The sequence below is a fragment of the Stigmatopora argus genome, chromosome 14, assembly GCF_051989625.1.
Source record: "Stigmatopora argus isolate UIUO_Sarg chromosome 14, RoL_Sarg_1.0, whole genome shotgun sequence".
NCBI lineage: Eukaryota > Metazoa > Chordata > Actinopteri > Syngnathiformes > Syngnathidae > Stigmatopora > Stigmatopora argus.
Window position 1 is genome coordinate 14,546,053 of NC_135400.1, and position 12,758 is coordinate 14,558,810.

The window sequence follows — 12,758 nt, forward strand, 5'->3', positions numbered from 1 at the left end:
TTGACTCACTTGGAGCTTCCCGTTCTTTTTTTTTAGGACGTCACACCACTCCAGTGGAGTCTAGCGAGTACCTTTTTTTGCTGCACAGACGAGGACGGGGAGGAGGAAGAAGAAGAGGAGGAGGAGGAGGACAGTGGTGGTGATGATGATGAAGAGGAGCTGTCGGAGGACGAGTCCATCGGAACGCCATGCAGAACCTTGAGCCCCCATGGAGACATGGCACAGCGGTTTCTCTCATCCGCTTTCATGTTGACCGTCTCGCTGTCGTGCACCTACCTGTGCTACAGCATCATCTTCGGCCGAACCGGCGTCCTCTCGGGACGGACGGACGAGCGCGGCGGATGCCCGCCGAGCCCCAACGCCGCCGGGAAGAAACTTCTCGCCCAGTCGGAGCACTGCGCTCGGCTGCGGCTGCGACTGCGCCGTCTCCGCGCCTCTCCTTCGCCTCCACCTTCGCCGTCGTCTCGCTGGTTGAAGAATTCCACTTCCCCGCAAAGGTACGGGATGAAAAAACTCCCCGGTGTCTTAATAGTGGGAGTGAAGAAAGGAGGAACCAGGGCGGTGCTGGAGTTCATTCGGATCCATCCGGATGTGCGCGCGCTCGGGACCGAGCCGCATTTTTTCGACCGCAACTACCATCGGGGACTGGGCTGGTACAGGTGAGCAAAGGACAGGTTTTTCCGCCTTTTAATTGTTCATTTTTGTTATCTTTCATTCGCATTGGAGAGTGCTTTTTAAAAGCAATAATTCTGAGTTATGAAAGGTGGAGGGGGAGTAAACAAGTGTTACTTTTTCCCCTGAATGGAAAGACTTTAGTTTTTAAAATAGTGGAAGATATTAGAAAGCCTTCAATTTCAAGGGTAAAGGTTGAAACCAAATTGCCTAGTTTGTGTTATTGAGGTGAAAATAAAAATGAAGAAATTAATGAGCTACGAAATAATGCAGGACACTAATATGAATGTTACTTAAAATAAAAGTGAAAAGTCATATAAACTTTTTTTTATAGACATAAAAAGAGACAGTGGACAGCCATGCAAAAGTTAACACTTTAGACCACCTGTGTCAAAGTGGCGGCCCGGGGGCCAAATCTGGCCCGCCGCATCATTTTGTGTGGCCCGGGAAAGTAAATCATGAGTGCCGACTTTCTGTTTTAGGATCAAATTAGTGAATTAAGAGTATAGATGTATATTACATTTCCTGATTTTCCCACTTTTAAATCAATAATTGTAATTTTTAATCCATTTTTTCTGTTTTTAGTTCAAAAATCATTTTGTAAAATCTAAAAATATATTAAAAAAGCTAAAATAAACATTGTTTTAGATCTATATAAAACTGAATAATCAGGGCTTTTAATCCAGTTCTTTTAATCCATTTATAAAAAATATATATATAAATATTATATCTAAAATGGTCCGGCCCACGTGAAATCGAGTTGACGTTAACGCGGCCCACGAACCAATCCGAGTCTGACACCCTTGCTTTAGACTTTTAACCCTTTATAACAAGTGACTATTTTTGGTCCTAAAAAGATGCATGAATCATTGCATTTTATGTGTTGTATTCTATTCTATTCACATTTAGAAATGAATACAATGCGAATAAAATGTCCATTTTATTTAAATGAAAAAAACTGAAATAGAATTTTTTGACCCCCCAAGTACTATCCAACGCCGTCACGGGCGGACACGACATGACTTGGTGAGCATGCGTACGAGTCCAAATGAAGGCCGTCAAGTGAACACGAGTGCGCTGACTACAAACGACGGTGCTCAAACATCCCGCGTGTCATGTTTGATTATGTTAGGTGATGGCGAACGTACGCGTCGGTCGGCCAGTCTTGTGGAAAACGCACTGCATCAAAACGTGAATAAGTCAAGTGTTGAAAGCCGGCGTGGTGATGTCGATGCAAAAAAACAAAAAAAAATATCCATCAAGAGTCAAAGTGAATCGTGGCCAAGTAGCGCTTGTTTTGACAGCGTCATCTTTACTCAAATCCACTTTAATTGACACTTTAATTTCAAACCCTTGTAGCCTTCCCCGTTTGATGACCGACGCCCACAATCAATTACCAAACATGTCACCCATGGATTTTTACGGTTCTTTCCCGTTCCACTACGATTCCTATGAATCACAATACGATGAATTGCAATCACGATCTACGATTGATACAATCCAATCTAATAGGAAAAGCAATACACTACGATTCATATCAATCACAGACTATACAGTATTATAAAATCCTAATTGGCGCCAATCCCAATGCAGTTGACTCCAATTTGGATCTGATTCACACCGATGACGATGGAAAAACACTTTACTTAGAGGACGCATTCCAATTGACTGGACAATCCATTCCGATACAATTAACTCCACTCGCATGCCATTCACTCCAATTAAAATCGAACGAGCGCACCATTTCTTTGATTACTCCGGCTTCAACCTTTGCCATCTCCTCTCTTAATGATGCCATATCACAGCGTAAGGTGTACTTTTTCCCGGCTTGACCGAGAAGCGTCTCGCTTCCTGTCCTCGTCAAGCTTTTTCTGACGCATCCCCAGTCGAAAGCCTCCCCCACGAGCCAATTAACACGGATCCAGTATTTGTTGCCGTGGTCCAGCCTCATGCAACTTTGAATCCCCCCCCCAAAGGAAGTGTCTGATCCGGTGAAATCAATAGACTTGAGAGATGCCCTTTCAAGTCTCCGAGTCGTGGTTTGATCTTTTTAGGGTGGAGAATGCCTAGCATAGACATGCTTGTACACTTTGCTGTTCTGTGCTTAAAGCAAACAGGCTACAACAGACTTTAATGAATGATTGGTCTGCTAAATTGTACATGTTGGCCATTCTTCTAATTGTTGTCGTTTAGTTACATATGACGGTAGATCAAATTCACTTTGGGCCAAAAAGGTTAAGTTATTGGTGACCATAGGCGTTCGTTCTTTCACTCCTCCCGGTCGAAATGTATGGGATGTTTCGGTGGGATGTCAATGGTGCTGAAAGTTGAGCCAATTTAAGTGATTTGGACTTGGAACATTGTTTGCAATCAGTTAGTTTTATGTCAATTCATTGTCATTTGAGGGTGCTTACAGGTCTGTATATTTGGGCTATTTTCCTTTTAGGCTGTTTTGGGGCATTCCCAAGTTACTTCCCTGTAGTAGTAGAAGTAGTTGTAGTAGTTGCAGTAGTAGCAGCAGTAGTTGCAGTAGTAGCAGCAGTAGTTGCAGTAGTAGTAGCTGCAGAAGTTGCAGAAGTTGCAGTAGTTGCAGTAGTAGCAGTAGTTGCAGTAGTAATAATAATAGTAGTAGTAGTAGTAGCAGCAGCAGCAGCAGCAGCAGTAGTAGTAGTAGTTGTAGTAGTAGCAGTAGTTGCAGTAGTAGTAGCAGTAGTTGCAGTAGTAGTAGCAGTAGTTGCAGTAGTAGCAGTAGTAGTAGCAGTAGTTGCAGTAGTTGTAGTAGTAGCAGTAGTTGTAGTAGTAGCAGTAGTTGTAGTAGCAGTAGCAGTGATTGTGGTTGTAGTTGACGTGATGGTGGTAGTGGTAATGGTGGTAGTGGTGGTAGTAGTAGTAGCAGCGGTGGGGGATTGTGTTATACATCTACCAGATGGAGCTGTAGTAGTAGTGATTATTAGTTGTGTTATACATTATAGATGGTTTGCTAAAGGAATTTTATACAATGATTAACCAATATTGATCCATAAATAAGGCACTCTTTTAGTCGCGCCTTATAGTGCGGAAAATACGCCAAGTCTGCCACTATTCTCGACCAATCACGAGTCGGGATGTGGGACCGACGTAGAACCGACCAAATAAAAGTGGCTACATGTAATTGTTCCCATCCTGTTCATTGGTAGACTTTCTCAAAATGGAACCATCACTATCTGCAAATGTTTCATTTTTCTTTTTTGTGAAGTTACTTGATGATTCTGTTCAGACTGGTCACGGAATGTGCCATTCAGGCTATCAAAGCCCGGCCACAGCTGATTCGTTTTCCGTAATGGCTGTTAATGTTTCTTAAAATGGCTTCAATTCAGTGTCTTATTGCTCAAGGGGAGCAAATGTCAGTCATTTCCCTCAGCACTGCAAACCGTGAATAATTATTATTTCAAAGTATGAAATAAGTAGTTGGAGAACTGGCGTTTCAAGGTCAAGGGTGTTAGGCAGCTTTTTTTGTCACTTACACAACTAGTCTACTTTTTGTACTCGTATTTATCACTTTTCATCCAAGCCGAACTCGCCACAGTGGGAAATCTTTGCATTTGATTCATGACCGAGCGATTTTACAGCTCTAATTTTAGAGTGATACTTTAATAATGGAGCAGTTCTAGACGGTCTATCTGTCATATTGGAATGAGAAAAGAGGAAGATGCCTTTCTTTTTGCTCCTTTTTTTTTTACGAGGTGCAGCAACGGAGACTTTATGAAAATCACTCAAGTTGAGGACATTTTCCCTCCGCGTTCAGCCTTAGCTTTTCTCCATTCACGGTGTGTCAGCTTTTCAGAGCATTTCAGGAGAAATGGAGCATGATTCCCTTAAATTATTGTTCCAAAGTTTTTAGAGCAGTCCATTTGAAGTGTCTGGATCTTAGTCGTTTTCACTTGTATTTTACGATAATTTTTTTTTTGAGTCAGTTTTATCCCTTAAGAACATGTCTTCAGTTTTAGTAGCTTTGACTTTGGGGCTGCAGGGAAGGATATTGTCTGGTAGGCATCATTATTAGTATGGAAAAATTCCAGTTTGTTTACATTGTGGGAAGGGCCATGACAGCAAATATAGATGAATAGCCGTAAAATAGATTTGCATTCCACCGCTAAAGACACTTTTTATTTGAAAATGGGAGGCTTGGCAGGAAATGACAAACAAAACGTGTCAATTCTACAAAAACTAAGGTAATATAGAGATTTTAACTGATGGCTACTCAATTTGAATGCATATTAGACCGATTTAAATCCTTTTTTTTGCTTCAGATTGTCTGATTTGGATCAATTGCTGATAAATTAGTCCTTCACCAGCTGGTTTTTAAGATTAATCCTTTTTTAATTGTTTTAATTTGTGCGCTTATCCATTCAAAAACCCTTTTGGGTCTTGATTGTCTCAAGTCTCATCACTTGTGCTCATGTTCATCGATTTTTAGCAAGGTGGTGAGTCAAAAATGACCTTTTACTATTTGACTTTTTTATGTTTGTTTTCCTTCTTATAGCCAAATGACTGTTACGTTGGATTTGTTGTTTAACCAACACTGTCGTGACCAAATCTAATTGTCTTAATATCGTAGTCAAAATAATTTGTTTAGTTATTAGTATAAAAAAAAAATCGATTGTTATCGCAGTGGAAACGTACACCTAGGCCATATCGCAGCATAAGAGACATTCCTTCCTATTTTGAATTAAAAGACATGGGTGTCATCTTCCCGCATAACGATGTATCTCCTTTCCTAAGGGAAGCAAGAGTGAACCCGAGACCTAGCGCGCTACAGCAGCCAGATAAATGGCGGCGCGAAACAGCTGGCGGCTGCTCTCGGAGGTCGCTTCAGTAGTGAGCGCTCATTAAGAGAAGGAGCAGCGGGTGCCATGTCTTCTGTTCTTGACCCCAAGTACCTGCAAAGGACCCCCCCAGCCCCCCGAAGGGCGTATGTTGTTGTTTGCACCTCCATGCTGAGTTTTACTAACACGTTTCTAAATGTAAAACTGCACGGATTGGGACAGTTTGGCCAAAGGAGAACATTGTTGGGTGGTAGTGAGACGTGTACTATTTTTTTTCCACAGTTTGGAGGCTAATCAAGGGTGAGAAGTTTCACATTGAGGTGAATGTTAATGTTTGGAGGTTTTCACTGTACCCTACTCCGCTCTAGGGCGTTTTCACGTGTATTGGTTCAGGTGTCTCTGTATCGAAGAAGCTGATAAGACACCTCCACAAGACCTTACTGAATTTCGATTGTAACATTCATCCGAATAATGTGGCCTATGTCGGATTATTTTTCAAATCCAGAACTCTCAGGCTCAAAAACATCATTAGCACACTTGCAAAATTGAATGAGATGCGAAATACGAGTTGAATTTGTGTTTGAAATCATTAGCTTGGGTCTTTAATAAGGTGTCCAGTATGGCGTCAGAGAAACGTGATACCTTTTTGACGTAATAAATAGTCCACTGCTCATTAAATGCAATGCGGAATTAAAAAAATAATGCTTCTTTTAACAACCTTCACCAGCTAATGGCGAACTTATTGGAAGCTATTAAATATTGAAATGCTGGATGTACAACTGTATAGCATCTTATTACCTATTTACAGCTAATTAAAGTTGCCAAGCAGGTGAGTACACAGTTTGCAATTAGAGCAGCATTCAAGCAGCAACGCAGTCTTTGTGTTAACAGAATCGAGCGCATTGTCTTCGCCTCACTCGCGCTCATTTTCTCCCCGTCGTTAAAATGTCACTGCAGAGACTGCTAATGCATCCCGACTTAAACTTTAATTCTCCGCCAGCTCGGTGTGTCTGGGTGGGTTTTTCTATCTGTAATTAGAAGATAAAGATGAAGGACTTTTACTGAAATGTATGTTGTTCTTCTTGGGATGTGTGGCATTTCTGTCGATTTTAGTTTTTGTTGACTCTGCACTGGGACAAATCTTTAATGCAGGAGGGAAGAGTTGTCTACGGGTTAATTAGGCTATTTGTGAATGATGTCTACGTGCCGGTAACACCCTTTAGGAATGTGCAATCCGGCAGACTGATAGGTTTATTAATAGATGTACTTTAATAAAAGGAGAGACATCGTGGACATAATCTAGCGATAACTTGCAAGTGACAATCTGTCCTGGCTCATCCTCGCCACCGGAAAATTCTGAAGAAAGGCATCCTCCTCTGTCCATTTAGTCACACATAATCAAAACACTTAAGGTTATCTTATTCAAACAATTGCATAAGCTAACCGAATAACACAATTAAGGTCAAAAAACAACTGCAACAACAGTTGCATATCAGATCGGAAACCAAAAACAACTGCGTAAGAATTTGCACAAGTAAGCATAATAATTTCCATAAAAGGTGAACCGAGCGACAGTATTTTAAAACAATATGCGAGTATTTTCGGAAGTTGATTCGATTATCGCCATCTGCCGGAATCCAAGTCAAAGCAATTTAAGAGTCCTTCACAGAGCTTCATTGCGAACTCAGATCAACAGTCCTCGGCCCGGAACTTGGTGATCTGTCAGGTCAATAGTCCTCAAAACAATTAAATGTCCTCGGAGCCAGCTGCAGGGGTTAAGTGTCCTTGTTATACTGAGCTTTCGTCTGCTTATAATGATTAATCTATCACATATACATATAATGATTAATATTCCACACATACATATGATTAATACTCACATGTATAATAATATCCCAGAATAACCCCAACGCAGACGATCCTTTCGATTCAAATAGTATCTCGGAAATACCACTTGCAATATTTTTTCTTAAGATTTTCCCTTCAAGGTAACATTTTTGTACTCCCTATTAAATCCATGAAAATTAAAATTGTGAATCAGGGGGCGTCTTATACGAGAGAAATTTTAAAATTCAACGATTTTAAGGCAATTTTAAGGGTGCGGCTTATACGCGGACGCGGCTTATATGCGAGAAAATATGGTCCCTTTTCCATGCCATACTTTTTTGCTTTTTCTTGAGTAGATTTATGAAGATCAAACGCTAAAGTTTTGTTTCCTCTTTATCCTAGATATTATATTTTAGGTTATTTTTTGGGTGATCTTTCAAGACGATTGGTCAATTGATGGTTACGTCATTTCTTTAGCTGAATTGTGCTCTGACCTTTCAGATAAAGTCATAGTTGGAAAAAAGCTAGCTGTATGTGACCAGTAATTTTTGTTTAGTATCTTTATTATTCATTATTAAGTCAGCTGGGATAGGCTCCGGCACCCCCGCGACCCTAGTGAAGTTAAAAATGACAGCAGAGCATTTTATTTTACTTTCAAAATCCCGTGTACTGCACTTTATTACTTTTGTATAGTCATATGAAGCAACAAAATGAAGATAGTGAAGTGTTTCTTAGCTGTCAGTGTTGCACTATATAAAGACACCATCTGCGACCTTTCACACTGTCAGTCCATTTTTGTGCATTCTGACAGCTTGCCGCAAACACCTCCCATCCTCCGCTTCTATTCGTCACCACAAAAGTAGGCACACCTGTGAAAAATGTCCAGGAGTTTTCGTTTCCGAAGGGGGGAAAAAAAAAGTAGCATTCTCATGAAAGATTAAGTTTGCTCTCCGGCCCCCAAGGTTCCGGCGCCCCCGACGACTCGGGATGAATAAAGCAAAGCGGATCGATAGCTGTGAGACTTTAGAGGTAACCTATGGCTGGAGTTTGAAAGGTTAGCTTTTAATCGAAGCCTGGCCACACTCATAATGAACAAATGTCATCTTTAATCATCCACACACTGAAGAACGGCTGTGAAGAAATGGCAAAACAATGGCGTGACACTTTTTCGTGCGGGAAGTAGACCCATTATTTCTTCGACGGTTACTCGTTGTGGTCCACCGTTGGCGCTCGAACTTTCCGAGCGAAAGAGCGACAGGTCAACCCGTGAATGACAAATTAAGATTTAGGGGCCCCTACTCCTTTAAAAAGCTTGCAAAGTCAAAGTAAAAATAAATAAATATAGTTTGAGACATAGTTTTTTTGGAGAGTTTCTCTTAGTCTGCATGAGAATGTATCCTTCTAAAAATGATCAATATGCCTTAATCTAGTATACCATTTGACTCTCAGACAATATATTCAAGTTAGACTAATAAGCTTGACGTAATTCATAATTTATTGTAATTGGAACGTTTTGTTTTTTACGACACTGAACATTGATCACACATCTCGATCTGTTCATCTCGCGTGGCCTGTATTATTTGCCTGCAAATTTCTCATTTTTACTCTAATAAATCAACATTTGCGTGGCTATTTCTCCCCATTCTTCGGTACTTTAAATAACCTCACAATCTTGTTAAGTGCATTGTGGGATCCCAGAAATGTGTATATTGAGGTAATTGTATTGGTGCTTAGAAACGCAATGGAAATGCAACTGACAATGAGAAAGCAGTGCCAACAGATTTTCATCCCTAAGCAAAAAACGTAGAAAATCAAGAGCAAACTAGTTTCCTGCCTATAACTCTGAGATGCAGGACTCCGTTTAGACCCACGTTTTCATCACTTATCTTCAAACAGATTTCTTGTCTTTAGGATCAAATCATCAAACGGAATTTGCAGTCTCTTTAAACAACTTTTATACTTTGTCATCTCCCTTCAAGGGGTCTCATGCCACGAACACTGGACGGTCAAATCACCCTGGAGAAGACCCCGAGCTACTTTGTCACCAGGGAGGCACCGCGCCGCATCTCCAGTATGTCCCAACAGATCAAGCTGATCGTGGTGGTGCGCAACCCAGTCACCCGGGCCATCTCGGACTACACGCAGACTCTGTCGAAGAAGCCCGACATCCCGACCTTTGAGGAACTGGCCTTCAAGAACAGGAGCCTGGGCACGGTGGACACCTCGTGGAACGCCATCCGCATCGGTATGTACATTTTGCACCTGGAGAACTGGCTGCGCTACTTCCGCCTATCGCAGATGCACTTTGTGAGCGGCGAGCGGCTCATCACGGACCCGGCGGGGGAGATGGGCCGCATTCAGGACTTCCTGGGACTCAAGCGGATCATCTCAGATAAGCACTTTTACTTCAACAGGACCAAGGGCTTCCCGTGTCTGAAGAAGCCGGAAAGCAGCGGGCAGCCTCGCTGCCTTGGGAAGTCCAAAGGCAGGACCCACGTGCAAATAGAACGGGAGGTCATCGAACAGCTGCAGGAGTTTTATAGACCCTTTAATGTTAAATTCTTTGAAACGGTCGGGCAGGATTTCAAGTGGGATTGAACGGAAACTTCGAGTTGGCTGACTTTGCCTTGAAAAACCTGGAAATTTTGGAAACCTGCTTCAAGTACCCTGACAGTATTTTAAGAGATTCAGTCGTCAGTTAATATGTCGTGCACAATTTCAAACGCATTGCCCTTATCTTAAATCTTTAAGAGAAGAAAATAATATGGTTTCATAGACTGTAATGAACTGTCGCATTGAATGTGTCACATGTAAACTAGAAGTTGGACATGTTTGACTACAAATGCAAAGACCTGAAATATTTATGAAAGAGAAAGGACAAGATATAATCTCAAACTATGAACTGAAAATATCTAACTGATGTGAACAGGAACATCAAACTTAACACTTTATCCGGTACTTCTAATACAAAATATTTTTTCTTTAAAAAGAAAAATCGTGAACAGTACATATTCTCGTATTTATTTAAATTATTCTAACTTTAATACAATCGTACTATTAAAGATAAATTATTCAGTTGCATTTTTCTTACTAGTAAAAAAAATAAGTTTGAAAAGGCTATTTTATGAATTATTTATCAGTTTAAATGTGTTATCAGAGTAGTTATTTTTTGTCAAAATATATTTATATTTACAATCCTGTGTTCGTACAAAATGTTATCATAAATAACGATACAATTTTAATTGAGTCGTATAGGCTATTGCCCAAAATGCTTATATCACAAATATTAACATGGCTCAGTTAGAAATTGAAAAAAAACAAATGGCTGAAAATTCGTTCCGCTTATTTTTTAAACAAAACCAAAAAAAAATCAACTGGCGTGTGGCTGCCCCACACTTGCAAATGACATGAATAAATTAGCGGGAAGAGCTGTATGAATTCTTCAAGGCCTCCTTCGCATTAGCGCCTGACGCCCATGCTAGCTTCGCCACTTTAATATTCATCTGCTCCGATTGCATTCCGACGCGCTTGGAATTCGCTGCTCATTTTCCTGTTGGTGATTCCCAATGACGACTTTCAATCAGAGCAAAAAAACGCCACATGGGCCATTATTCAATTTGTCTAAATGTCATTTAAAGTGACACGAATAAAATAAAAAGTTTTTTTTATTAATCATCTTCAATACTAGTGTGTTTGTTTTGCAAGTATTAGAATCGGGTTAAAAAAAAGATTGGGTTTTCATTTTTTTTTTTTTTTTTACTGGATCTGCGAGTATCACCTTATGGCTCCCACTAACAGCAATAATATATGTCCAATCCAATTTGCTTGGCAGCCTGGCAGTGATTGTTCATGCCGCACTTCCCAGTTATAATAGAATTGTCAATGGCAGTCAATGAGTTAAAGGCTTCAGGCAAAAAAATAATGTTTAAGGATATTCCAGGACTAAAACGCCCAGTGACAGCAAAAAAAGGTAAAAAAAATCATATGTTGATTTATCTAAGACAAGATACTGAAATTCTACTTAATTTCCTCCAAAGATTTCAACTTGTTTCATGTTTTGACTCCTGAGCTAATGAAGAAACACTATAAAGGAAACTAGCGCCATATCTAGTGAAAGAATGACGACTAAATTTAAGCTTCTTGTGCGGGCCATATTGCATGATAATGTCATCATTTGCTGCAGGATGAAGTTTGGACGCCTCAGACCGAGAATAACTGGCTTTGGATATCTGTCATAAGGTTTGTCAAAGTTTAAATGGATGGTATTCATTTGTTTACTTAATGTGTCGTCATTAATTTTGTTTCTCCATCATTAGGTAGTCAGAATGAGCCAATGTTTTTGACACTTTTCCAGCAAAATCCAGATTCTTGGGAGTATTTGTCAAATGATTGTTCCTCAACTCTCGGGGTTTATTGTCCAATGTCAAAGTCAGAGCAGTATTGATTTTGCACAGCTGACGAGAGAATATGATTCAGGCAGCAAATCAATGCCTGCCCGCTGAGTTTTTTTCAATGCCTTGAAAGAATTCCTACGCCCAATCAAGAAATCCTTTTTTCCCGATCAATTTAAGATTCATTCCCAATACCGAAACATGTACGCGATTCATTTTGAGCCCCTGACGTAGGATTTTCACGCAATGAAACATTTCCATCACGATGTAAAAATAGCCCGACTTGAACTCACATTGTGATTTTTCTCCTTTGAAATTTTGATTGGCAGGTCAATCGCGTCATCCGTTTCGTGTCACCGAGCCGTCGGCAGCAAACGTGACTATCTCGCCTAAATTAATTATATTTTTCTCCCTCTGGAGGCTTTTTGACACGAGCCTCACAAAGTTAAGGTGACGTGATACTTTCCATTTGACAAGTGATAAAAACCTGCTCAGCAATTTGGAGTAAATCTTCGTAAGGCCTAGCTTGTGTTTATTTGCTTATTAATGCAAGACTGAGTTTGTCACCCCTTTGTGTGCCATTTCAAGACTAATAGACGTACAGTATATTCAAAGTTCAAAGACGATAGACGATTGGTAATGAATGGGAGAACGAGCCATGAGATGATAGCCCAACTTGTCATGTCGTCTGTTCAGGTTTAGCATAACCATTATGTCTTTTTTTTCTTCTCCTTTTCCTTTTTCCAGAGAAAATGGATCCAATTCAGCCAGTGTCACCATTCTGTCTGTCAGCGTCGACCTCGGAATTAACATATTCATGTTTCTTGACTTCCTTGTAGAATTATTGGAACTCAAAAAGCCACACAGTGAGGGACAAACTAATGAGATCCAATGCCAGGAACGTATTAATATTGTTTGTTATTGTGGCTGATGTTTGTAGTGATACAGAATTACTTTGCTATCTAACTGAGAGGGGTTTCCAATATTTGGGTGACTTGTCTGAAAGAGTCAAAATATATATATTGGTCAAAATATAGTTAAAATGGAGAGCAAAACCAGCGTA

At 40.3% G+C, this 12,758-nt stretch overlaps 1 protein-coding gene across 4 annotated transcripts in view; it reads left to right on the forward strand.

The window, feature by feature from the left end:
- LOC144087986 (heparan sulfate glucosamine 3-O-sulfotransferase 2-like) overlaps window positions 1–10,976 on the forward strand; it is a 186,729-nt gene extending 175,753 nt beyond the window's left edge. For all 4 annotated transcript variants that reach the window (XM_077618154.1, XM_077618153.1, XM_077618152.1 and 1 more), the window contains 2 exons: window positions 37–659; window positions 9,284–10,976. In XM_077618154.1, coding sequence (XP_077474280.1) covers window positions 37–659; window positions 9,284–9,902 — 1,242 coding nt within the window. In that variant the 3' untranslated portion in view covers window positions 9,903–10,976. The remainder of the gene's footprint in view (window positions 1–36; window positions 660–9,283) is intronic.
- The last annotated feature ends 1,782 nt before the right edge of the window (window positions 10,977–12,758 follow it).